At 39.2% G+C, this 26,579-nt stretch overlaps 1 protein-coding gene across 2 annotated transcripts in view; it reads left to right on the top strand.

Annotated features, from left to right (window-relative positions):
* The window catches only part of Lrp2 (LDL receptor related protein 2), a 177,899-nt gene that overhangs the window by 18,950 nt on the left and 132,370 nt on the right, over positions 1 to 26,579 (top strand). For both annotated transcript variants that reach the window (XM_074071047.1, XM_074071046.1), the window contains exons 2-4: positions 13,467 to 13,574; positions 14,923 to 15,045; positions 18,401 to 18,517. In XM_074071047.1, the coding sequence (XP_073927148.1) occupies positions 13,467 to 13,574; positions 14,923 to 15,045; positions 18,401 to 18,517 (348 nt within the window). The remainder of the gene's footprint in view (positions 1 to 13,466; positions 13,575 to 14,922; positions 15,046 to 18,400; positions 18,518 to 26,579) is intronic.

Genomic DNA, 26,579 nt, shown 5'->3' with positions numbered 1-26,579 from the left:
TTTCTGTTCACTATCCTCTGCTGTTGGCTTCCTCATTGTTCAAAATGGCTGCCATGGCCAACCGTGTCCTTTCTCCACGCCTAGTAGTAGGAATGGAAAAGAAGGGCAGGATTCATATTTTCTCTCTCTCTCTCTCTGGCAGTTCTGGAAATTGAACTCAGAGGCTCGGGCTTGAGCATCTACCACTTGAACGACACTGTAGTCTAAGGAAGTCATGGTTCTTTCCAGAAGTCCTACTCAACCTGCTGTTTGATTGATCTCATTGATCAAGACTTAGTTCCATGGGCACATTTACGTGAAATCTGGGAATGCAGCCTTTTAGCTGAGTAAGTTGTTCACCTGAATAGCACTGGATTATAATTCCTCTAAAGAGAACGGGGAAATGAATGCTGTGATATGCTACTACCGATCCTGCCGTGGACAGCCAGGTGACATCGAACATCTTTTATTCAGCTTCCAGTACCACATTTTAGGGGAGACATAGAAAACTTGAACCAAGTTTGGAGGAAAGAAGCAAGGATGATAACAGAACTGGAAATAATGTTATGGGAGGGTGATGGGAACACTGGGGATGGTTCTTTTGGAGAAGAGAAGAAAAGGAAAGACAATAGTGAGCTCCCTTCAAGCATTCCATTATATGGAAGAAAGATAAAACTTACTATCGATGACTCCAAGAGATAGGAAGGAAATTGCAGGCACATAGCATATACAAAGGAATACTGAATTTAAGATCTCTTTTAACCTTTGACCTAATTGAGTATAGATGTATATCATGTTCCTGTACCCCTAAATCTGAGATTTTGAGGCTAGAAATACTGTGCGTTCTCTGGTTTCTTCATCTCAGATCCCCTTCATTAGCTGGTTGCTATGGTGGTGACACAGTTAGCTGTCAACATTTTGAAAAGCTCAGGACCTTTCTTTTGTGAGATGTAAGATATGTGTCTCCTCCATGCTCAGCCTTTTAAAAATGGCATCAGGTCAGAAGCAATATCTCAACTTACCTTTCCTCATATTAACACTATGCTTAGGAGCTCTTACTATCACCATTTTTAGAGGAAAATGAGGCACAGACATTGACATGACTGCCTGAGAGTTAGTAAGAAGTGGAGCTGGGGTTCGAGCCCTTCAAGAATATGATGTGAGGGACTTAGCCCTGGACAGTTACTTGGCTTGTCTTCCCTCCTCTGGCCTTTTCTTCCCCTCCTTCTCCCCTTCCCTCTCTCTCCCCCTTCCTCCCTCCCTCCCTCCATCCTTCCTTCCTTCCTTCTTTCCTTTCTTCTTCTTCCTCCTTCTCCTCCTTCTTCTTCTTCCTCCCCCTCTCTTCCTCCTCTGCCTTCTCCTCTTCTTCCTTTTCCTCCCCTTCCTTCTTGTTTGAACTCAGGGCTTCATGTTACAAAGCAGGCACTCTACCACTAGAGCCACACTTCCAATCTTATTCTGGCCCTTTCTTGCCCTACTGTAATTTTGCAGGACTTTGTCAGTAGTGTGTAGCCATCTGGTAACTCATATTTTGCCTCTTTACCCTCCGTGAAGAAGCTGTTAGCTTTTAGACATGCTGGACTGAACAGAAGAAGGAAAATACAGACTCCTACTCTTAGAGAAATAAGCATTTCATAATAGGCAGCAGTAGCTGAACGAATGGGGCAAATTCACCAACACATCGTGACTTAATCCAGCAATGGTAAACAAACGTGGCCGAATGAGCACTCTTTACAGGGCACCTCAACTGAATATCAAGTCCATTTCTTGGTTTGGAAGCCTTGTACCTTTGGGCTTGTGTGTGTGTGTGTGTGTGTGTTCATATACACATGGAGTCTACATTGGGTGGAATTGGTGAGGCTTCTGTTTCCAATGGAAGGAGTTTCTTGAGTTACAAATAGTACAGTAAGCGGTTTCGGTGGACTAAGAACCCAAATCACAGTGTTTCAATAAATCACGTACATTCATTAGTGGATTCTCTTGAGGACTTGAGAACCATTGCTTTTATAATATTCTTCCAGGGCCTTTTCCTTTGGCCTAGATTAATCAGAACATATTACACCAAATTCTTTTTGGAAGTCCATTAGCTGTATTTTAACTGGTCTGTGCTTTTATGGAAAAGTGTTGTCTCACTGTGAGGAGATTTCTGCAAAGATGATCTTATATGCGTGATACCAGGAACCCTGATAAAATACCCTGCTGCCCTAAATGCTCTTTGGTCAAGCTGGTGGGGAAGGTAATTGGACATTAGAGAATTCTTAAAACACCACAATTAGAATATTCCTTCCTTTGTGGGCTTCCTATTTTCTGCAAGTGCAGATACCCACGGAAGCCTTTAATAATCACTAAGACTATCCTGTGAATAGGTTAACTTGGGAGCAGATTTAGGGGGTCAGGGGCAAGAGCCCTGAAAACTATGACCACATGATGGAGCCAAGGCAGACAGAGGAAAGGATTTTTGTCAGGGAACTGAAGCCGAGGTGGGATCACTTGACTAGATAAGACTCTAATGCTTCATTCCTGGGCTATCAGAAGAGCCTTTTAAGTTTAAGTTGCTTTTCCCTTTCTGTAACTTTACCCAGAAGACTTAGGGATGTTTTGAGTGGCCACGGTAAGCAGTGAGCACAGCCTTACCGTAGTCTTTTGGTTTCTGAAGGAGATAAACTGTTGAATTGACTTCCTTGAAAAGAACGAATTGTTGTGGGCAAGAGTGCTCCTTTGCTCACAGTTGTCCTTCTCTCGCCTGAGGAGTGGACTGATCAATGGTTTACTGAACTCCAGTACTATTTGTTGGGTCAGTCGGGTTTGGTGTGTTTGATGCATGCAGTGAACAATATTGAAGTTCTCTTTGTTTCTTTATGGAAGCGCAGGAGCGGGGAAGTTGCAATGGGATAGTTTATTCCTCATTTTGAAGGGGCTGATGTCTGGGTTTATACTCATTCACCCAAAATAAGGCAATAACTTAGGATGACAAAGGTTTCCTTGAAGCCTGGTATGGTGGCACATACCTGTGGTTCAGCACTGGGGAGGCTGAGGCAGTAGGATCATGAGTTTGAGGCCAGCCTAGGTTATATGACAGGACTCTGTTTCCAAAAACAAAAACAAAAAAATTTTCTTTGAATGTATTGTAAAGGCATTATTATTACATATAATTTTTGCATTTTTCTAGCATATAAGAGAAAGTTTAGAGGACTAGTATAATTTACGTCTTCTTTGGAAGAACTTGAAACTGCAGTCTTTTAAGCCTTGGACCTGGAGAGTGTCTGAACATTCTAAATAGAAAACTTTTTAGTTTAGTTTTAGTTGATTACAATCCTGATTGCTTTGTGTCTTCAATTCTATACCTTATGCTGAGGCCTGAGCTGAGGTCAACAGGAATCTTTGGATGACTATGGAAAGATGGCCATGTTCAAGTTTAACGTGCAGTATAATGGCTTAAGGTCCACTCTAGGAAAGTGTTTGTATTTACCATCAATTTTTTTGGGGGGTATTGACATAATACACTTACAGTATTTTACAGTAGTTCACATAAAACTCCAAAGAATCACCTGAGATAGAGATTTATAGTAATGCTCAGTTTAGAAAATAGAGTTATGATTCAGTGGTGAATAAGACAAACAGTTCTTGTCCTCATGGAATTTAGAGTTGGGAATGAGATGGGGACAAATCATTACTATTGCCATAATCATAAGTCATTTGTCTTTTAGGCTTTTTCCCATTAGGGGAAATATTAGTCCTTGTCAAGAAAATCTGAAGTTCTTACTAAATTTTATTTAATTCTTGCAGTGCCTAAGGACCGATATTCTGAATATCGGATGATTCATTCTTTGGTTATCTCACGCTGTAACTACAGTTACTCAATTTCCAGAATTGAGCTGGCCACTGAAAACTCTGTTTTCGACCAAATTGCTAATATTGGTTTATTTTCTTTGCCTTTTTAAAAAATGCGTATTATGGAGAAAATTCCATTATGGCTTTAATTCCAAATGGCTTTAATTATTTATGTGACAGTGGTAGAGTCTTTATTGTATAAACTTTCTGGTATAGTTTATTACTGAAATCATTACCCTTTTTCATAATAATAGTGACAGCAGATTTTTACTGGAATTACTTATGATACTTAAAACACAGATTAGGCAACATATTAGGAAATTTACTCACCATTTTTTTCTTCCCAATTCTGACAATCTCTGCATTATCTTGGAAATTTATTTAAGCCACTATTAATACTGGGGTAGCATAAATTCACCATATATGGGCAGAAACCTGACCACCACTTCATCACACATGGGTATCAGTTGGTGACAATATTATGTTGTTGATTCTGTGTCAATAAGCCATTGAGTTGTTCCAAGTCAACGCAATCACGTTGTAACACGATGTGATGACATTTATAGCGCCTGGAAGTGATTTGGAGACCTATAAATGCCGAGCCAGGCAATACAAGTCAGGGCCAAAGGACTCCTGGTGCCACAGATAATCTGCTAAAGCATGTTCTGAAGTTCTTTTTTGCTGTGCTACAATCAGTTTAGTAGAGGAGACACAGTAGAAAGTTCAGCATCATTCTACCATGAGAGTCTTTGCAAATACCATGGATCTAATTTGTAGATTCACAAGTGAACAAAATTAGCTTTATCTTTGTGTATGAAATTAAAATTATGATAGGTTTGGGGGTGTTGCTCAGTGGTAGAATGCTTGTCTAGCATGCTTGAGGCCCTAGATTCAATCTCCAGCAACACACACAAGCGCGTGCACACGCACACACACACAGCACAAAATCATGTTCATACATTGGTAGAAATCTTTTGGTACTCTTGCTACACAATATTTTATTTTATTTTGCAGCTCCTCCTTTTTTTTTTTTTGCAGTGCTGGGGATTGAATCCAGGGTCTTGCACATGCTAGGCAAGTGCTTCACCACTGAGCTGGACCCCAAGCCATGCAGTTCTTACTTTTTGTTAGAAGCCATGCATGTTCACAGCTAAATTGTCAAGTTTCAGTTATGCATGGTACCTCACTATTCTCCTAACAAATGAACTATTGATAAAGCTCAATGCTTATGTAAAGAACAGTGTAATGAACTCCACCATAAGCATCGACATAACTGGTTAGAGCTGTCATCAGAGTTGCTTTGTTCATGTCAAAGCATCAGTTGAATTGTGTATACACATATACATATACATATAGGTATTTATGTACACCTAGTCTCTACTTTCTGAAAATATATACGTTTAGATCGATAAGTAATTTAGCTCTTAGCTGTGGTTTGTGACTTGTAAACCTACTTAGCAACTGTACACCTGTCTGGTCTGGATTTGAGCCAGAGCTAAACAAGGATGAGTTGCCATTTTGTACCAACTTCAGGTTACGGTACAAGGTGCCAGGTGTAATTTAAATCAAGGTTAGGTGCAAGATACTCAGTCTTATTAAAATGAAGGATCTGGACTCTGTGAACCTTTGTATCCTCTCTTTCCTCTGTCTCCCCTGTTCTCTTTCTTCCTCTCTACTGCCTCTTCTTGCCCTTGTCATGTAAGAATTTGTTATTGTAACTTGTGGTAGTTAAGAACTAAATAACAAATCAGGGAGAAGGAATACAGCAAGGTGCTTATCTGACTTGGTTGAGATGATGTATTTAGTAGCTCACTTACGACCTACACAGAATTACCATATGTACCAGTTGGGTGTCACTTGTGTCTCCTACTACTGCAATTGTCATAATTTTCAATATCAAGCCTTTGTTCCTTTGCTAGCCTGGTGGTCTAATCTTGCTTATGAAGATGACCAAAATAATAGTGATGCTTGCAGTTTTACACATTCACATCAGTTTCACTGTGGTTAACTTGGGCCCAGTGAATCAGAAAACCTCTTGTTTCATGTGGTTAGCAATGCCCTTTGTGGTGTTCTGTCACACCATTTAAAACCTTTTAGCAGGAAAGCTGCCTTCTTGGAGATGTGTGCAATCATTTCTTTCTCATGAGTCTATTTTATATTGCTATCATTGGGATGCCATATAGGAATCCTTTTGGGCGATTGGAATTGGAAATCAGCTCTTGAATGGGGTGATTTATAGCCTTTGTATAGGGTATGTTAAATCATTAAGTGTTGAAGGCATTTTACTCTTTTCTGAAGAAGTTTGATTCATTGAGTCTTTATTTACTGCACCTGGCAGACTATCTTAAATTTTCTTCTGTGTAGATAGTGTTCTTTTCAACATCTTACAAGTGTAGCTCTTTTGCCATTAAAGATGTAAATAACCAGTTAACCTCTAGTGGAGGTTGGAGGTGGGGAGAGGAGGGTCTCGGGTTAGTTTTCTTCTGTGTGTAGGGGGAGTCCCTGTACAGGACCCTCAGTGACAGCACTGCATGAATTATCCAGGTAAGTGCAGAAAACACGCACAGAAATACAGCCTCAGTGCTTTGGTACTGGCTGGCAGAGGTTTTCATTACTGCGTGTTCTTGGTAAAATCTTGCAGATTCTTTTGAATGTTTGTGGCATTTGAGGGACTGTCAATTTATATTTATTGTGAGTGGATGTGGTTAAGGGTGGGAGGAGGACAATTAAAGAGATTTTTTTTTTTCATTCTGTTAATTATCCAGATGGGTAACGTTTGCACCACAAAGCAGGTGTGTTCAGGGATTTGGTTTTCATAGCAGCAATCCTGCACATGAATGAAGCATGCTTTGAGGATTTTCGGTGTTGGGCTTGTTTTTTTTTCTGGTGTGACCCCCTCCTTCCCTTTACTGGGTAAGCCCGTGGGCAGCTGTAAGCATTCCAGGGGGAAGCAGGCCTCCCTGGAACTTAGATTCTTTATCATGCTCCCAGGGGAGTTCATCTCAAGTTGCTGGTACCAGCAGCTGCGGCATGGTATTGCCCAATCCCTGGTCCTCTTATTGATGGGTGGGAAGGAGAATTGCTGTTTAAGAAGTTTTATTATCTTTAGAAGAGAAGAATTTATTATAGGGGTTTTCTTGGATGATCTCTTTCATGTGCGTTAAGACATTTTGAGCTCTGAATGTCCCAGCTCCTTAGAGGTTCTGAGTTGATCTCCACCGAGGGTGGTACTGCCACCTTCAAGGAGTGTTTGGATGTGTACAGGAGTTTTTTTTTTGTTGTTATGGTGACTGGGGGATAGGGGTGGGCACTACTGGTATTCCTCAGGTCGGGGCCAGGGATGCTCTTCATCTTGCCTTGCTCAGGATGGTTCTGCAGGCTGAGTAATTGTCCATCCCAAATGCCAGCGTGCCCTCCCAGGACCCCCTGAAGTGCGGCTTTGTGTAGGATGCTCTGTAGTGCTGATGGACCGCCTGACTGCAGGGTGGGCTCTGCTCAATGAAAAATAAGAGGGAGGTGAGTGACTCGGGGAGGGGAGAAAGGCGGGTAGCTGGGGTTACATGGAAATGGAGAAGAGTAGCCCGGCTCTGAAAGGTAAAAACTTAAGTCAGTTCCTCTTTTCTCAGTATTGAGTGGCTATTTGAATAGTGCAGCCCATTATTCTGATGCCTTTTGGTCATTGAAAAGGCACTGTATTTTAATTACTAAATCAATATTGAAGCAACTTTTGAGATGAACTCATTGTCTGGCTGATTGAATTCTGTGGACTAACTGCTCAGACATGTTCAGTTTGGAGAGGAAAGTTGGCCAAAGTCACTAGGATTTCAGTGATGGCACGCTATGGAAGCTGTTGACAATTTGCCATGCAAGAAAATCTGTCTTGGATGTGGCGTAGGGTACTTGGAGGGGCTCCAAGGTGAGACCCATCTTTGCTAGCAGCCTCTTGGGGAGCTGCCCACTAGCCTTCTCATTGGCTCCTGCTCTGAGTAAGGTTCTGGAATGAGCTTGATGTCTGAGCCTTTTTCATGATCAAAGTATGGATGCTAATTCAGGCTTACCTGTCCAGAGCAGCCTTTAGTTTAAATGTAGTTACTGCCATGAGTGATCACTCTCCCACCCATTTGATGTCATTTTTATTTGTTTTGAGACAGGATCTTCCCATGTGCCCAGGCTGGCCTCAAACTCATGATCTTCCTGCCTCTGCCTCCCAAGTGCTGGGATTATGGGCATGTACCACCACACCTGATGATGTTGATGTTATCCTTTTGCTTGGTGTTCAAGTCTCTTTTGTTGTCCATCATCTCAGCTTGTTGTCCACCACCCTCCCAACGGTTCCTCTGCTGGGGACCATGGAGGCCTATTCATTTTACTATTTATCCTCAAGTTGCTTCAACCCCAAGCCAAAGCTGACACTCTTCTTCATCTTCCCAATAGCTGCTCATCCACAACTTCCCAGGACAGTCCCCTTCTCCTTTACAAAGACTTCTCTGAGCACTCCAGCTTGTGGAGCTAGCTACACCCCTACCCACATGGTCAGCTGGTTTTAATGGAGTCTACTACTTGTTTGGAACCAAGTTGCCTACTACCATGTGGCACAGCTTTGGAGTTACACTGTCTAGGTACTTCAGTATCCATTAGCTGTAAGATTTGGTCAGGCCTTAGTGTGCTGGTCTATGTGAGAACAAGCAAGACAACCATGAAAATGACTTACTCCACCACTGGCAAGTTGTGGGTGAATGAGAGCTGTCATTTGATTGGTGGGAACCAGGATGATGAAAACACAAAGGTGCTGGAATCACACAGCTCCTGGGTCTGAACTGGACTGACACCTTCATCTATGTGGCCCTGGAGGAAGTTGGTTATCACTGTGGCCCAGTGTCCCCTTCTATTAAATAAGGATAAATCATTTTTCATACAGTTCTAAAGTATACAGCTTAGTTTATTGTCAGACACACAGTAGATGCTCAATAAATAGCAGGTATATTTGTTGCATGGTATTTAATTTATAATGCTTAGGTAACATTTGTCCCCAATAAAAATGGGCCATATCTTGTCTTTTGATTATTCTACAAACCCTACAACAATGTTCTGCACATGGTAGCTAAGAAGTTTTTCTTTGTGACTTTAGTGAATCTGATATATTCTTTTGGTTCTGTTTTTTTGACTTTTTAGAAATAATTGATTAATTTTAACAGAAAAAAGAAAAAAATCAAGTATTAGCTTTAAAAATCCAGGCTTATCAATTAAAAAATGAATATGTATGTCATTAGAAAGTTTAAATTTGTTTCTGTTTTTTAAAGTTGCATTTAAATGATGTGCATACATCAATTGGTTTCATGGGTTTTGTTTCTAAATCTTTGATATTTGGAAATGTTTCCTCCTTCTCTTTGTTTTGTTTTTTGAGACAGGGTCTCACTATGGCTGGAAATGGCCTCTTAATTGTGTTTTGTTTTAACAAAACATCAAGGCTCTGAAACAATAGTTTAGAACAACAGTCTACCTAATGGTTTGTAGACTGGACTCAAAATATAAAGTAATTTCAGCCCCCTATTTGGTAATCTGTTATGAACACCAGATAGTTAAAGTGTTCCCTAGAAGGGAAGGGCATGGACTTGGTTCAGTTCCGTTGAGTCCTTGACTGTCCTTGACTGTTCCACCAACTGACTCAGTCAGGGTGGGGCCTTCCACACAATTTCTTACCCTTAGCTGTCATTGCTGCAGTAGAAGTAGGCAGGTGACACTAAATCTTTAAAAGGAGACGGGCTTTCTTTATGTATGCCAGGTGTGGGGAGTTATAGTAAACTATAAACCAAGTTATAAATATTAAAAATCTGTCTATCAATAACCAGGTAATCAAAATTATGGACAGAAGGAATGAAGTAAAAATTTTGGACAATGTTCCACTGACTACCCCTTGCCTTTCTCTCTGAGAATAGAATTCCTGGAAAGGAAAAGAAACTAAATGAGTAAAAGTTAAAAGAGCAAAGCTGTTATTAATGTGACACAGTGCTTTTCTCTTTCTTTTATAAGCTTCTGCATTGTCCTTATTTCAAATCCTTGCAGGTTTCGTTTTTCTTCCTGTTTAAGGGAGAAAGTAATTCCTATTTAAAGTCTCATTGTTTGCTCTGATGGTTTTAGCTATCTCTGATGTAGCATACTCTCAACAGATTGACTTTTATGATGAGGAGTCCTCACTGCCTGACGCAGATGCATTAGCATCCTGATCTGCTCAGCGCGGTAGCAGAGGCTGAAAAGGGAAGAGAAGCAAGCTTCTCAATCCAGTGCTGTTCCTGCCCTGGAAAACGTCTTCGCTCTTCTGAGCACTTGCTGTTACTCTAATATCTTATCTTAACACAATCTTAGTTCAACACTTAGATCAGGGAGCTTGGGATATGGCTATTTTTAAGGAACGTATTACTTTAAAAAAAAATACCTTCGGGCTCTGTATGGTTTATGCCTGATAAAATTTTCCTAAAGAGTTGAAGCTCCTTTTTATTTTTCTTTGTTGCAAACTTTCCAACACCCGAGAATTTTTTAGTGCGTAGTAAGTCATAGAGTGGACTACTCTTTCTTCTCCAAACACAGCATGAGCACAATGAATTGTAAGCCAGTCCAATTAATGAACTCAGCTATATTGGTAGATAGCAAGTTTGGAAAGAACTTAAAATTTTACATTCATTATTGAGTTTATGGAGTTTTGTTTTTTTTAAATTGTGCGTATGTGTGAAACAGTGGTCAATGTGGTATGGATGCTGGTGTAGAAATGTCAAGTTCAGATCCTTGCTTTGTGCATATTTGCTGTTGGATCTTGGGCAAGTTACTGAATTACTCTGTGCCTCAATTTCTTTATTTGTAAAATGTCCATAATAATGGTGTCTATCTCATTAGGTTGTTATGAAGAGTAATAGTAACCTTTGCAGGACTCGTGAGTCAAGGCTACTTATTTAAAAGAAAACATTCAAAAAGTAATGTGCATTTAAGCCAGCAGACATCGACAGCACTTGCAATTGTTGTCAGACCAAATTTAGACCTTTCCACTAGCTGTCTTTAACAATGCGTAGTCTCTTTATGAGAGAATGAGTGACAAGCTTCTGACACCAGTGAGCATTTTAGCTGGTTGCTGAGAGGCCACCCTGCATTGATAAAGAATCTGTTTGTTTTTTCTGGAGAGATATTTCCAAACAGTGGTCATTTGGGAGTTATAACAGGCATGAAAGTTACCATTGAAAAGGTGAATTTGACAAATGATCATGGATTTGTTGATAAGTTTGTAGATAATGGAGGGATTGGGAAGAAGTTACTTAATTGCAACATTTTCCATCAGTTTCAATTTTTATGTGTGCAGTTTGAATTAATTGGCATTAAAATGCTTTAAATAATAACTTTTGGGTTTCCACTTTGTATTCTTTTCATGATATGTGTAACTTGGTATTTTAGCAAAAAGAAAAAACCCTCAATTTGACTTACAAAAATAGTGCTTACAAAATAGCATTCATTCTATGTATTTTCAAAACAGGCAACATATTGTTCTGAGAATTTTCTTCTATAGACTCAGCTTCTAAGTTTGCACTTTTCTTTTTTTTCTGCAGCAATACGAAATTCTGTAAGTGGACTGTCCCTTATAGTTATTATAATTTTTCAATGAGAAGTGAGTAGATATCAAGGGAGACAAATGTGTTATGTTGGATTACTAACAATAGATCTAATTGATAAAAGTGATTTAATATATGTGTGTTAATAGCCAAACCTCTGAAGCCCCTAATCTCCCATGGAAATATTGCTTTGTAGAACAAAATCCAATGAGAAGTTCTGGGATTCCAGAGTGAATTTGTACATTCCTTAGGGGCATTTTTGCAAGGGAGGTTGTTGTGTTTTAAAGGTAATTGATAAGAGACCTGCACCACCAACCCCAGACCCGCACCACCAACCACCATCGTGCATTAGGCTATAGAAGGTATTTGGGTGTACGTATTCCTGTACCACTCGGTACCATCATTTAACCAAGTGAAGTTTCTGACCATTTGCAGCATACATTATAAATCAGGATGTCACTAGCAGACAATCAGATTTGAACATTCCATGAACAAAGTAGCCTATATCCTAGGAATAGATCACTTAACTATGTTTATGTCACACTGTTGACATGCCTGCATTTACACAAGTCAGGATAACACATTGTTTATTTGTTCTAGGAGTAAGTAATTGAACTGTATATTTACAGAATTTGGGGTTAATTAGCCCAAAATTGAAATGGGTAATTTAGCATGATTGCTTAAATGAAGGAGAAAATAAACTTATTTTTCCAATTCTGAAAATTATTCCCCTATCCCTTGGGTTTGTGAAAGAATAGTTTTGAGTCTTCCCTAAGTTGGGCTGATGTTGGCTGTTCTCTAAAAATAAAAATTTCCTACTTCTCACAGAATGCATAAGAAGGTCACTGGCTAGATATTTGAGGAAGCTTAGAGGATTTCCAACTGCCAAATTAGTCTCCTGGAGAGACCCAGGAAAATTGCAGGATATATTTGTTGAATGAAATGAACTTAAGTCATATTCTCTTCCCAGTGATGAGTGAATTTCAGCACTACTTGGGGATGGAGCAACCTTTAGTGCTAAATTTGTGCATTCTGGTTGGCTGCTGAAAATTTATTTTGCCTTAAAAAATATTTGTGAGTTGAGGCTATAGCTTAATGGTAGAGTGTTTGCCTAGCATGTGCAAGGCCCTGAGTTCAATCCCCAACACTGCAAGAAGTAAAAATTAAAAAAGAAAAAAACAGACAGAGCTCTTCTGTGTGGCACTTACTTAATAAAAACAAAAAAAATTATTTACAGAGACGAGCTTATAGACTTGGCAACTTACAAATTAGTTTTAAAAAAAAAAGTCAAAATATTGGTCTGAATCTAAAATTGGTGGGTTTTATAACTTGTTTTATATATATATATATATATATATATATATATATATATATGACAGTAATAAAAAGCCACTTGAATAAAAGGAGGAGAAAAAAAAAAAGCACCGTCAAACAAATGACTAATTACTCAGGACATTATCAGTGAGAGATAGCCACTCTTACCATTCTGCTCTGTTTTGATACTTTTCCCCCCATATGTGATTGCTATAGCTAAAAGTTCACACCCTTGTCCTTGTCTACATTATGTTGTAAATAATCCTCCAAATCATTCATAACCATTTTTATAAGTTCCTAACACATCAAGATATAGTTATCAGAAAATTTTGTCTTTTTCTTAGTGGGCATTTAGAAGTTGCAACTTTTTATTATAATGTTGTGATGAAAATATTTATACTACATAAATCTTTGTCTAGTTCTCTGGCTAGTTCCTTAGAAAAAAATACCTAGAAGTAAAAGTACTAAGTAAAGAATAAACACTTTAAAAGAGTAAGGTGCATGCTGCCAAATGTCTCTCTTGACTCCATCGAAGTCTGACTGACTGTATGAAAATGACTTTCTTGCAGAAAGGAGAATATTTGTTTTTCTCCAAATATTTTATAATTATGAAAAATGTTTTCCTAAATTTATAAATAATATGCATTCCTTTGATTACTAATTAGTTGAATAGTTCTTAGTTTTTATCCAAAATTTCTGTCTCTTTAGTGCAATGTCTGAGTGTTTTAAAACTGTCTTTTTGTATTGCAGGGTGTGACAGTGGGCATTTCCGCTGTGGAGATGGGAACTGTATCCCTGCAGCCTGGAGGTGTGATGGGACCAGAGACTGTCTGGATGACACAGATGAACATGGCTGCCGTAAGTGAGCCCTGTTTTGGGTGACATAAACGTCTTTGGTGATTTCAGCTGTAGCAGAGAGGAGCTGAGCTTTGGTGATAGATCCAGGGCTGGGCACATGTCTTTGAGATCTGTGTGGTTGAGTAGAGAATGGCTGGCATCCAAAACAGCTTCTCCCCCTTATGGGGAAGTGGCTCAATTTCTACCAGTTCTTGTCTTACCCTCCCTGTGTCCAACCTTGACATGGAAACAATTTGTACTGGGTTTTCTGAAGTCTGTGATGGGCTGTTGCTGATTCTTCACTCTGGAATATTTCTGAGAAGGTGAATGTAATTCCTATCTTTGCTCCTGCACAGATAAGGTTTTTATCCTCTGCTTTCTTTCAAGATTTTATTTATCTTATTTTTTATTTTTCAGAGGTATTGGGAGTTTTGAACTCAGGGCCTTGCATTTGTTAAGCAAGTGCTCTACCACTGAGCCACTCTCCCAGCCCTTTTTGGCTTTAGTTATTTTTCAGGTAGGGTCTCACACTTTTTCCCAGTCTGGCCTTGTACTATGATCCTCCTACTTTGCATCTTGCAGAGCTGGGATTACAAGTGAGTACCACATGCCCAGCTTGTTTTTGAGATAGGATTTCACTAACTTCTTTTTGCCCTGGCTGCCTACAACTGGAATCCTCTTGTCTCCACCTTCTGGGATTGCAGGTGTGAGCCACCACACCTAGCCCTACATTTCTTTCATGGAATAAATGGATCACTAGGGAGATAACATGCTGTTACATGTTATGTCTTATAACAACAATAATATCAATAATGCCAATGTCAGTATTAATAACAACTAGCCTTGTATGGCTCTTTCACTTACATTATTTAACTTATTTTTATAACAAATCGCGAGGTAGGTATAGTGTCCATTTTGTGATGCATGCATTAAGGCTCAGAGAACTTGTCAAAGATCCTAAAGTAAGTAAATAGTGAAGATAATAATTGTTGGAGTTTTGAGCTTCCTTTCCAAATCTCATGGATTTTTCTATTTTGTCATGATACTTTACTATTAGATATTACAAAACATTTCAAATAATTTAACAAAAACTTGTGGTTGATTTTTCTTTAGATTAAAATTTAACTTGATAATCTCATCACAAATATATGTGCATGTGTGTTTGCTTTAGTTTGCATCATTAGTTTGTTCTGATGCCATTACTGAGATCACCTGACGGTGAACTTTGAGTAGACTCTAGTACAAAGGCTGTTGAGTATTTGCTTTCAAATATCTTGAGTAGGACTTGGCATACATTCTTTTGAAGCACTGTTGTTGGTGTCATGAGGCAGGTGTTTGTCATAATGAGTGCTGTTTTGGTTTGTTTTAGTTCACTCTTCCTGCCAGGCGGGCTATTTCCAGTGTCAGAGCGATGGGAGCTGCATCCCGCGCTCCTGGGTGTGTGACCAAGATGAGGACTGTCCCGATGGCTCAGATGAACATCAGCATTGTCGTAAGTATTTAGAGAGGAATCTTCTATTGGTTCTTCACACACCTAAAATCTAACCTGTCACAGATAGGTTCCGCGCAACGGGATGATTCTTTATAAGTGTCGAGCTGGGCCCTAAGTGATCAGGGAATGCAGGGTAGCAGTCTCATTCAGAATTTGGATTCCACTAAAAGTGGGGATGTAGTAAAGATTATGGATTATGTTATGGTCAAGAAAGGAGAAAAATATGTATTAGAGTCTTCATTCACGTGGCTGAGCCGTTCTGTGCCTGAGGTATCCTGCATTCAGACCTTTCATCACTTCTGCCCCACTATTAATTTCTATTTTAGTTTGTATTTTATTTATTTTGTAAATTTTTGGCAGCACTGGGGTTTGGACTGAGGGCCTCACACTTGCTAGGCAGGTGCTGTACCTCTTCTCCAGGTGGAGCGGAAAGTAGGAGTTGGTAGGAGGACCTGCTGGAGACATCGCTGGCTGTGCCTGCACTGACTGCTGTTGTAGCTACCATAGTACGGGCTGAAGCAAGAAACAAAGCAGTGACAACCAGTGGCTTGGCCAGTGCTGCAGCCAGATACTCTTCAGGGCTAATCTTGCCCTTCTCAGGATGTCACTGGCCCTCTAGGTTGATGAGACCCAAATCTATTCTTAGGTCCCAGATTTTTTGCCCTCACTTTAGTCTTGTATATAGATAGATTTCTGGAAGTGGCAGGCAAGATGTAATAGGTTAGCAGGAAGAGGACATCGCAGTCCTCCTGAGCCCTCGTAGCAGCTTGGAAGCTGGTCTTGAATCTTTCTTCTCCATTACTGCCCAATTTCATCACCACTCCTGCCTGATTCGCCTTATGCACATTTCTAAAGCCAAGCCCTCCTTTTCCATTTATGCCCCATTTACTGCCAGCCTCTCTCATCTGGGCGGTGGCAGTGTCTGGGCTGGCCTCCCTGCCTCCATTCCTGGGTCTGCTCAGGTTCTCCCTGACACTGATGCTGGAAAGATCCAACCCAAACCTTTTGTCCAGGAGAAGGTTCCAGAGCCCTCACACGGTTTACAATGGCAGTTACAATGTGGCTGGTGCTGACTTTTCTTTGTCTTTCTCTGGCTGCTCCTGCTCTGGAAGGTCCACTGAGGCACAGCAGTGCTTGCAGGTCCTGCTCAGCCTTTTGCCTCTGTGCCTGCTGTTTATTGCTCATTGCTAGACAGTCCTCTTTTCTTTGGGCCTAGCTGACTGTGCAGGGGAGGTGTCACATCCTCTGGAAATTGTCCCAGTCCATGTTGTTGTCCTAGAAGGAATGGGGTTGGGGCACCCTCCCTGATGCTGCTTCTGTGATGCCTGTGTGCATGTGGTCCACTTTCACGCTTGCCCTCGAGTTATTTCAACCTCCCCCTCAGAAGACTGGAAGCTCCTTGAGGGGAGGGACTGTGCCTTCTTTTTCTTTTTTCTGAGTCTCCCTATGTAGCCCAGTCAGACATTGAAGTGGGGATCATTCTGCCTCAGCCTCCTGATGCTGGGATTACAGGCATGTGTCATCATGCCCAGCTCTTATTGATCTGCACATTCCTGTAGTTAGTGTAGGTTGTGGCACCTAATAGGACCTCACTAGGTAAGTGTGTAATGAATGAGTAAAGGCATTTAAGTGCTAGATTGGTGGATGGAATTGTATGATTTTTGTCAGTCCTTTTTCTACATTGAGTGAGCTTTTAATTACTCCCTCATAAACCCTTGGAAATCTTAAGTTCAAAATGTAGAGTTATTTTTGCTTGATCTTAAGAAAAAAGCCATGGAAGTTAACACAACACTGGTAATTTGTTTTAATTTTGTTTCATATTTTAAGACCACTCATGATTTGCGTTTTCAGGGCTGAATGGAAGCTTATTAATGTTTTGAGGAAATTGGCCATATATACTTAAGTAAGTTATTTGAGAGTTAAATGAGAAAGTGTTAATCTTTTAAACCTTATTCAGATAAAACCTTGTCTCTGCCATTGGTAGAATTCAGACATTTAAGTGCCTGTAGAAGAGTCTATCCATTCTGTCCTTATTATGGAAGATTCATGCCATAGGCACACAATACTAGGAGAAAATATGAAACAATCATACAAAAGTGACAGAAATAGCCTGACTGGAAAATTTTCCTTTGCTATTTAAGAATTCCATGACATGTTCATAGTGAAACAAATAGAAGAAAGGACCAAAGTGACAAGAAAGATGTAAGCAATTAAGCATGGAAAATGGTTTTTTTTTTTTTGCATTTTATTTATCACATGATAATATCTATGTTTGAACTTTCAAATACACACTCTAAAGCTGTCATTTCCTTTTTCTTTTTTAGGAAGGTTTTTCTTGTTAATCCCTGATGGCACATTCCTTTACAGATACCTATTCCTTTTTTCCAGAAACCAAGTTTTCCTAAACCAAAGTATTTATTTATTTTTATTTATATATATTTTTTGTGGTGTGGGGATTGAAACCAGGGCTTTGACCATGTTGGACAAGTGCTCTACCACTTGAGCTCTACCCCTGACCCTGCCGTCCTGGGGTTTGAACTCAGAGCCTTGTGCTTGTGAGGCAGGTGCTGTCTGCTTGAGCCATATCCTCAGCCCCCTAGGTATCTTTAGTACAGAGTTATAGGAAGTTCTGTCAAAGTTCTGGGGAAAACCTTTTTTTTTTTTTTTTTTTTACTTTATTAGAGGGTAATATTCTTTTTTAGAATGCTTCTCTTTTTTATGTGGACAATTTAAAAAATCACATAGTAAGACAGTGTTACCAAGCTGAGGTAATTCCTGCCTACAGAATAGTTTTCCCTCATAGTTGTTGGCTCCAGTTCATTTTATTTTATCCTTTTTGTCCAGGTTAATTTGATGAATTGCTGAGACTCACCTTTACTAATCAATGTAGGATAAACTAAAACTCTTTCCATAACTTGACACATGGTCAACATAGAAAGTTTATAAAACAGAGAATACTATAAAGAAAAAGTCACTCTTATTCTGACCATTCAGGAATAGCCATTATTATCCCTTAGGCAATTGTCCTTGTTTGAACAAGGATATGATGATGGAGTACAGGGTGCTTACCAATCCTTGGTTGACATTTATGCTCCTTCCCATGTCTTTCCAGTGTATCTTGAACTCTCAGCACACATTGCTGGTATCATTGTCTACACTAGTATGCTTGATTGTTGGCTATTTGGTGGGTATTTAGATAATGTAATACATTTGCTTTTGCATTGTAAGTCCAGCCCCGGGGTTAGCTGGGTACTCTGCCTGTGTCCCTGTGACCTTTTTGTTCCATATGCTCTCTGCTTGCCTTTGCTTTCCAATATCCTTATTACAAATTAAGTACTGTTTGTCCCCCTCACAGCTGGGACGACCTGCTCAAGTCATCAGCTGACGTGCTCCAATGGTCAGTGTGTTCCCAGTGAATATAGGTGTGACCATGTCAGAGACTGCTCAGATGGAACAGATGAGAGAGACTGCCGTAAGTCAGCTTCAGTCTTTGCACTGTATTTGGTTTCACCCTTGTCCTTGGCATTTTAATCAATTTGTTAGATTTGTTGATGGACAGAAATGTCTACAATACGCCTTTTGTTGTTCAAAATCTCTTGGTAGATTCTTTTGTGGATTAGGGTGATGTTCTGATAGGAGTCTGTTTTTAACAAGACATTCTAAGTTTGGCCTGCTTTAGCACATCAAGTTTTTGTATATTTTGAAGTAAGAAACTAACATTAATATTGAATGGGATTCCAAAAGGTCACAGAATACATTTGGTACAAAATCTAGTTTAGTCAATTTTAACTTTGAATCCCTTGCTGTGGCAAGTTTCTAAGCAAACTTTCTCATTAGGTTTTCTGCTTTTGTGGACTGAATGTTTTCCATATTCTTTTTTGGAAATGTTACATTTTGAAAATGGTTTTCCTGGGCCATAGATGTACCTCAGTGGTAGAGTGCTTGACTGGCATGTGCAAAGATGTGGGCTCAACTTACAGCAGTACCAAAAAATGGCTTTCTGTGGAATGACAATTTCAGTCACAAAATAAAAGGTATAGTATTCTACATATAACGTATAAATATCACCCCGACCAAAACACATAGATAAAGAAGAATCTGTCTCTCTTGAGGTTTATGCAAAACTGTTAAAATATAAGAACACAGAAACTGTCTCCTGTCTCAGTGTGATAGTCCTTTCTAATATTTTTAATCTCAGAAATAACCAGTTTCTTTTAAAAATCTATCATTTATGGATTTCCCCAGAACTTCTTTGGGTTTTTGAATACTTTTCCTGACACTCCTTTTAGCACCTGACTGCATTTCTTAAGTTAATTATGTACTGAATAGACATATTTCTTTTCCTTTACTCTTAAATTTATTTTTTAAAATTCAGGGAGTTATTCCAATATTCTAATAACTGGTGAACAGGTTTTGTGTACCTTAGACACTTTGGTCAAAAATTTAAAATTTGAGTTTTAGTCTATTCTTGTGGGATACCACATCTGTTATTTGATCATTTTGATTTAATTTTATTCTCTGGACTGTCCCTAAATTCTTCCCTTTGATCCAAATGGTATATGTGATGCCTCTTGATAGAAGGACTATCTTCTATAATTTTTTCTAAACTTTCCAATATGGTGAAGTGTGGGAGCTAGCACATATTTGCTATGGTGAAAAAATTGTTCCTATTCTGTACTGTTAATGGAAGAAATAGTGCATGTATGAAAAGGAAAGACCTGTGCCTAAATAAGCCCGATTTATGCTATAACCACACCACTTTATGATTTTATTTTATTAAAATTTCTTTCGTGTGATACTGGGGATACAACACATAATCTTGCACATGGTAGGCAAGCATTCTACCACTGAGGTACATCCCTATCCACACACTTGTACAATTTTTAAAACAGTAATTCTCAAATTTTCTCCCCTTGCATGTCACTTACTTGTTTTTGAGAGAGCTGTCTGGGCTGTCTGTCCCTCCATTTTCCATAGCAGAGTTCCTGGTAGTTATGTTCTGGAATAATTTCGAAATCATAATAGCTCTCTTTCCAAAGAATTATGGTGTCTCCAATTTGAGTTTCCCTTGAACTTGGAAACTGTGCAGAGAGTTTGTACTTTACACTGGCAGTTTTAGAGATGATAGCGTGTATCAGGATGCCACAACATAGCAAGGTCAAGAGTCAAAGATTTTCACTCTTTGTGGAGCAAACACTAGGCCTTGCATTGAAGCAAATGAAGAAAACACTTTTGATTCACAATGGTGATAAATGGTATGTTTTGTAAATTTCAGAGCATTATATAAATCCCAGTTATTATTGAGTTCCTTAATGAGAATAATGGGGCAGGCATTAGTCTACTCTCTTATAAATAAGGAAACTTAAACTTCCCAAGGTATAGACTGGCTGGTTCAAGATTGGATGGCAGAGCTAGGGCACAACCCAACTTCCTATTCCAAGTCTGGTGACTGCAATTCATGAAGGACTTTATTTGCAGAACGGGAAAGACCTACCTTGTGCAAGTCCAGGAGAGCACTACAGGCCTGTGTCACTAGCCAACAGGCCCTGTCTTGATCCCTTATTTACAAATGGATAAAAATGAGGGCTTTATTGCAAGTGGAGTGGAGCTGAGGGAAAGGTACTTTGGGAAAATAAAAGGAACTGAAGCTGACTGCTTGGAGGTTTTCCATGTGAGCACCCCACAGCCAAGTCTGAAGTTGCTCCTACAACTGCCTTGCAACTTTGCCAGGAAGCCTTCCGGAAAAAACCTGGCAGGACATGAGCCCATAGTAGCTGTGATAGAAGAGAATGAAGGGAAGGAAGTAAGCTTTATAAAATATCTGCACAGGAATTTTTAATCAAAATTTTTTTATTAAAAATTTTTTTCAGTACAAGTAGGTGATGAAATAAGGATTCCTTAAGGAAAGAGATACAGATTTATAGCAAATTGTTTCTGGAATGACATGAGTCACACTTCTTCAGGGAACATAGTGGCCCTAAAATATTCTCACATATGGAAGGGGTTTTGCTGCTAGAAGGTATTCTTTAGTATTTCCTTCTATCTTATTTATTCGTTGCTATGTTTTATTTATGGAGGAGTATTCTTAAAAAACTCACAGATCAGAAAAAACTAAGAAACAAATCTTCCTATTTCCTTGTTAGTGCTTTGATCTGGTCACAGCCAGATGCACACAAGAAGAAATGAACGGCTGAGATCAAAGTTCTTAGAAAGTGCTAGTATGGGGTAGGGCAGGACTAGCCCCATTTTTGTTTCTCTCTTTACAGCTCTTGTGGAGAGTGGGAAAGTGAACTGCCATTCATGGAGCACCAATCACAATTTTATACACTTTTCATATCAATACTGCAGGGAAGTGTAATAGCCATTCCCACCTTATAGAAACTATAAGCTCTAATAAAAAATGATCCTGAGTACAAAGGATTCCTCCCCCCAAAGAAAAAGATTATCAGGAAACAAAGGTGGAGGAGGCAGGATTTTAACCTAGATCTAAACTGTATGTGCATGCTCTTTTCTGAGAGCATTTATTTATTATTATTTTTTATTTATTAATTGTATTCGTTATTATTATTAATCTCAGAAAACCTTTTTCTGAGAGCATTTATTTATTTCTTTACTTTTTTTTGAGTCAGGTTGGTTTCAAACTCATGATCCTTTTGCTGCTGCCTCTGGAGTGCTGAGATTACAGACATGCAGAATAATTTTCTTTAGCAATGAAAGTTTATAAAGTATTTTTGCCTGAAGGTTACTTTGGTATTTTGTTGTTTTAAAAAATTATTGCTTAAAGTTTTTTATTATAAGATTTTTTAACATATGTAAAAAGCGCTATGAATTGTATACTGAATCTCTCAGTATATCAACTGTCAATTCATGACTAATCTCATTTTACCTACATTCATTTATTCCTCCCCACTGTTTCAAAGTAATTCTCAGAAACATATAATTTCACATGTAAATATTTTAGTATTTTTCTCTAGAAAAATAGAAGTAAAAAATATGACCACAATATGGTTATCACACCTAAAAATTAAAGTACTATTCTTTAAAAGAGTTAGACATCTAGTCAGTTTTTAAATTCCCCAACTGTCTCCTCATTTCATTTACAGCCTGAGTATTTAACTCCAGATCCAAATAAAATCTTTATTTTGGGTTAGTTGATACATCTCTCTTCTAGTTCTGTTCTTCACTCCTTGCGATTTATTTGTGAGAGAAACCAGGCCACTTGTCTTGCAGCTTCCCACAGCCTGGCTTTTGCTTGTTGCATCCTCTCATGTCTTTTAACATGTTCCTCTGTTCCTTGTATCTCCTGGATCTAAAGCACAGTTTCTCAACGTTGACAGTAATGACACTCAAGGCTGGATGACTTTTATAGTTCATTGTGTGATATCTGTCTGTGTGCCTCATACCTGCAACTACCCACAATGCTTCAAATGTTGTCAAGTATCCTTTGGGAATAAAATCACCCCTTGCTGCTCCTGTTGAGAATGAATAACGTAGAGGCTGAACAGGTGCATGGACTTTTGGAGATGGGTGTTGATGAAGGACACGGTACTTGTATGTAAGGGCATTTACTCCTGTTAGGAGGCATGCCATGCCTGGCTGTCTCTTTGGGATGTTAGTGGGCACTGATGGAGATGCATCATGTCACAGCGCTGCTCAGCTATTTTAAATGTCATGTTAGACCTAGAGCAGCTGTCTTTGGTTGCTGTAGAGGGCTCCCACATGATTGACGCTTAACTGAGGCTTGACCAGAAATCATGATGCTTTAGTCTCTTGTTTCTGAAATTATGATGCATACAATTCATTATTTGTGGCTAAACTTAGAATTAGCTTATGAATATGACTTTGTTTTTACTTTTTAAAATTAGCATATATTAATAGTACAAGGGGGTTTCATTGTGATAATTTCTTTTTCTTTTTTTGGTGGTACTGGGGTTTGAACTCAGGACTCAGGGCTCTACACTTGAGCCACATCTCTAGCCCTCATTGTGATAATTTTGAACAAGTCCACTCCCTTTATTTTATCCTTCCTGCCTTTTCTTTCTTTTCTTCTTCTTCTTTTTTTTTTGGTTGTACTGGGATTTGAGTTCAGGGCCTGACTCTTGCTAGGCAGGTGCTCTGCCATTGAGTCCCTAGCCTCTCCTTCCTTTGCAGACAGTATTGGGTGGGTTTCATTATGAATGTGACTTTTGATTCTCTATTTGTCAGAAATAGACTTGTCTACAAAAGTGGGTCTTAATGTACTAGATACCTAGACACCATGTACAGTTAGTAACAAAAGTTGAAAAGCTCTAAAGAATTTATTTCACTCCCCCACCTTATTTGAAAAGATCAGGAAGATTGACCCTCTAATTTGTAGCCCTGCTTGTCAGACCAGACCCCTAAGTTTATGGTCCCTACCCTTTCAAGCCTCTATCAGGACATTGAGCTCAAAGACAGAGCACCTTGTGTCCATTCCAGGAATTCCTTTCCAGAACAAAGAATAGTATATAAGGGCCTTGTCAGGGAGGTTGGGAGGGGGAAGGTAAGAGAATAATGGATGAGATAGTGAGGTAGGCTGGGTTATTAACGTCCCTATAAAAGATTATCTTTGAAATAAATTAGGGCGCTGGGAGTGGTGGCTCATGCCTATAATCCCAATACTTGGGAGTCTGAGGCAGGAGAAGCTCAAGTTTGAGGCCAGCTTGTCTGCTTTGCAAGCTGTGTCAGAAAAAAAAAAAGCCCTCAAGTAAATAAATAAATAAAAATAAAATAAATCTGGCATGATATGAGAGATTCTTATTGTGTCTGGCCTTTTCCTTCTATATGCTCATATGCTTAAAGTACTTTTGGTTATTCTACAACTTAAGAAATATTTCTGAACATATGTATTAAAAGCTGTAAAACAGGTATAAGCTCTTTTTCTCCCCTAAGCTTTTTATTATTCAATCTGGTCATCTGTAAAATGGCACCTGATATTAAACAGCATGTCAACTGATTTTTTTTTAAAGGAACAGAGATTCAGAAGTGCAGGCCATTTTGCTTTTAATGGGATTAGCATCAAGGAAATCCACTCATGCAGAGGCTAAGATAAACAGCAGAACAATGCAGCAATCATGGCTCGTTCCATTACTGTATCCAAGTGACTTTCGGTAGCTCAAAAATAGTACAGTCTGTTTTTCAGGGAAGTAAAAAAATGATTTTGTTTTATTGAGAGCCATATTAGAATGGTTTTGGTGTGGGGAAAGCTACCGCTAATTGTTGCTGGTTTGAGGCACTTCTCTTTTGTTACTTAGGAGTGCCACAGAAGAGGTGAAGTCTGTTACAATGCAGGCTTTTTTCCTGGTATTTGGTCTGACTGCAACGGGGCTGCTTTGTCCCTGAAGTTTTATTTCTATTGACTTTCTGTTCTTTAGAATTTAAACACTTTCCTTTACATAACTTCTGCTGAAACTCCAGCTGGGGATGCAGTTGAAGGGACTAATGAAGATGGCTAGTCGCTCTGTGGACGTGACAACTCAGGGAGAATGGGTTCTCCAAACTGGGTTCCACGTTTAGCTGCCCAAAGAGCCTTGCTGCCGAGCCCTTGCACAAATCAGCATTGTCACAGTTGAGCTGGGATTCAGAGCTCGGACACCTGGAGGAAACAGAGAGCTCTTATTTAGTCTTTAGTATACAAGCACTTCATAAACATCTCTCATCTTTAAAAAGGTTTTAAGGTCATCTCAACTGTTGACCATTGCTGTGTTCTTTTTTACTACGAACTTATGTAAAATTGTCTTTAATGACTGCTTCCAGTTACACTCCTCCTATCTTCTTTCTTTCTTTCTTTTTTCTTTTTTTTGAGATAGGGTCTAACTTGCCCAGGCTGGCTTTATACTTGTGATCTTCCTGTTCCAGCTTTCAGAGTAGCTAGGATTACAGGTGTGTTCTACCTACTGTGCCTTTCTTGAATCCACTGAAAGCAGTCTTGTATTTCCACCAACCTCCTGAAAACATTCTGGTCAGTGTCACCAGTGACTGCCATTTTGCTATACCTAATGGTTCTTTTTCAAATAGAGCTTATGAGAGAGCTACTCCTTCTGTCATTCTTGATTATTTGACCCTGCTCTATTTTTTAATAATTAGTGTTTGCCATTCTCTTAGTGAGAAGTGAAAATATTTAACAAACTCTGTACATAAACAAATATTTTCTTTGCAAAAAGAAAACAAAGTAATGATTTTAAGTACATAAAACATTTTTGTAACATTGTTTTCTCTGTAACATTTATTTTAATGCCTGTTATTCCATCTCTGCAAGCAGATTGTAAAGTTCCATGAGAGCAGGGATTTTATTCCGTAACTTCTATAGTGTTCTCTCTAATACCTCACATTTGTGGGTGCACAATACTATTTTTCTAAAGGCTGTGGGAATTTCTACTTCATTTTGTAATTTTGCTTTTTCTCTCTCTTTCTCTCTCTTTTTGAAACAAGGTCTCACCATGTAGATCATACTGGCCTTGAACTCACTGTGTAGCCCAGGCTGGACTTAAACTCTTGATTCTCTTACGTCAGCCTCTTGAGTACTGGGATTATAAGCATGAACCACCATGGCCAGCTTTTGCTTATCTCTACTCAATTCTTAGCACATATCTAGAAAGTCAGATTTTAAAGCTAAATGTTGGATGGAATTGAACAGTACCTAAGAGGAAGGCAGCACTGTGGAGTATCTGGTACTGGGTATACCCGAATTCACTCATTGATGGTTAGGTGATGAATATTCAAATTATCTGGGTCCAGGTTCCCAGCCAGGGAGGTTGAGCCACTATTTCTAGTGATTGGAGAGTGGCTGCTGTTACAACGCTGGGGTGCAACTGGTTTTCCTGTATCTTTGACTGACCTTGCCTTATTTATTCTGTCCAGGTGAGTCACTGGGAATAACAGTAAGGATGAGTGAGGGATGGGAGCAGGTACCATGTAGCGTTATAACTCCTTCCGGATACTTCTGCCACTAAATATGCTGTGTGTTGTAAATGTTGGCTCACCCAGGAGAAGTTACTTCTTTGCATTTGATGCATAATTTTCCATTTTGTTTCTCATTTACTCCTGTATTAGGAGATTTTTTTATTTGCTTTGTTTTATTGTTGTATTAGTTTGGAACTACACCATTCTTCACCTCCTTTGTAGTGTTTTGTGGTAGCTCTGTGCATGGGAAGAAAGGGGCTATAGAAAACTTATAAGGTAAGATTCAGGCTTGCCAAGCAAGTAACCTCAAAAATAGGTTTTAGCTATCTCCCAATGAGATAGGATTGCTCACAGGATTGTGACTTCTCCCCTCTGTCCCCTCCCCCACCACGCCTGGGTTACACTGAAACTCTTTTAACATCAGAGTGAGCAATTTGGACTTCTTTCCTCTGTGTGGGTCTCCAAGGACGAAAACCCACTGGAAACCGATTTCCAAATGGTTTCACTATTTAGTAAGGAGCTCTGTATGGTCTTCCCTATGAGCGAACACCTCAAGTTATCTACACACAGAAAAGACCAGAAGGGGTGCAGAAAAGATGGGGGGTTGTCTGCTG

This window comes from Castor canadensis, chromosome 4 (assembly GCF_047511655.1).
Source record: "Castor canadensis chromosome 4, mCasCan1.hap1v2, whole genome shotgun sequence".
NCBI lineage: Eukaryota > Metazoa > Chordata > Mammalia > Rodentia > Castoridae > Castor > Castor canadensis.
Note: the sequence above shows the minus strand (reverse complement) of the source record. Positions and strands in the feature narration are given on the sequence as shown.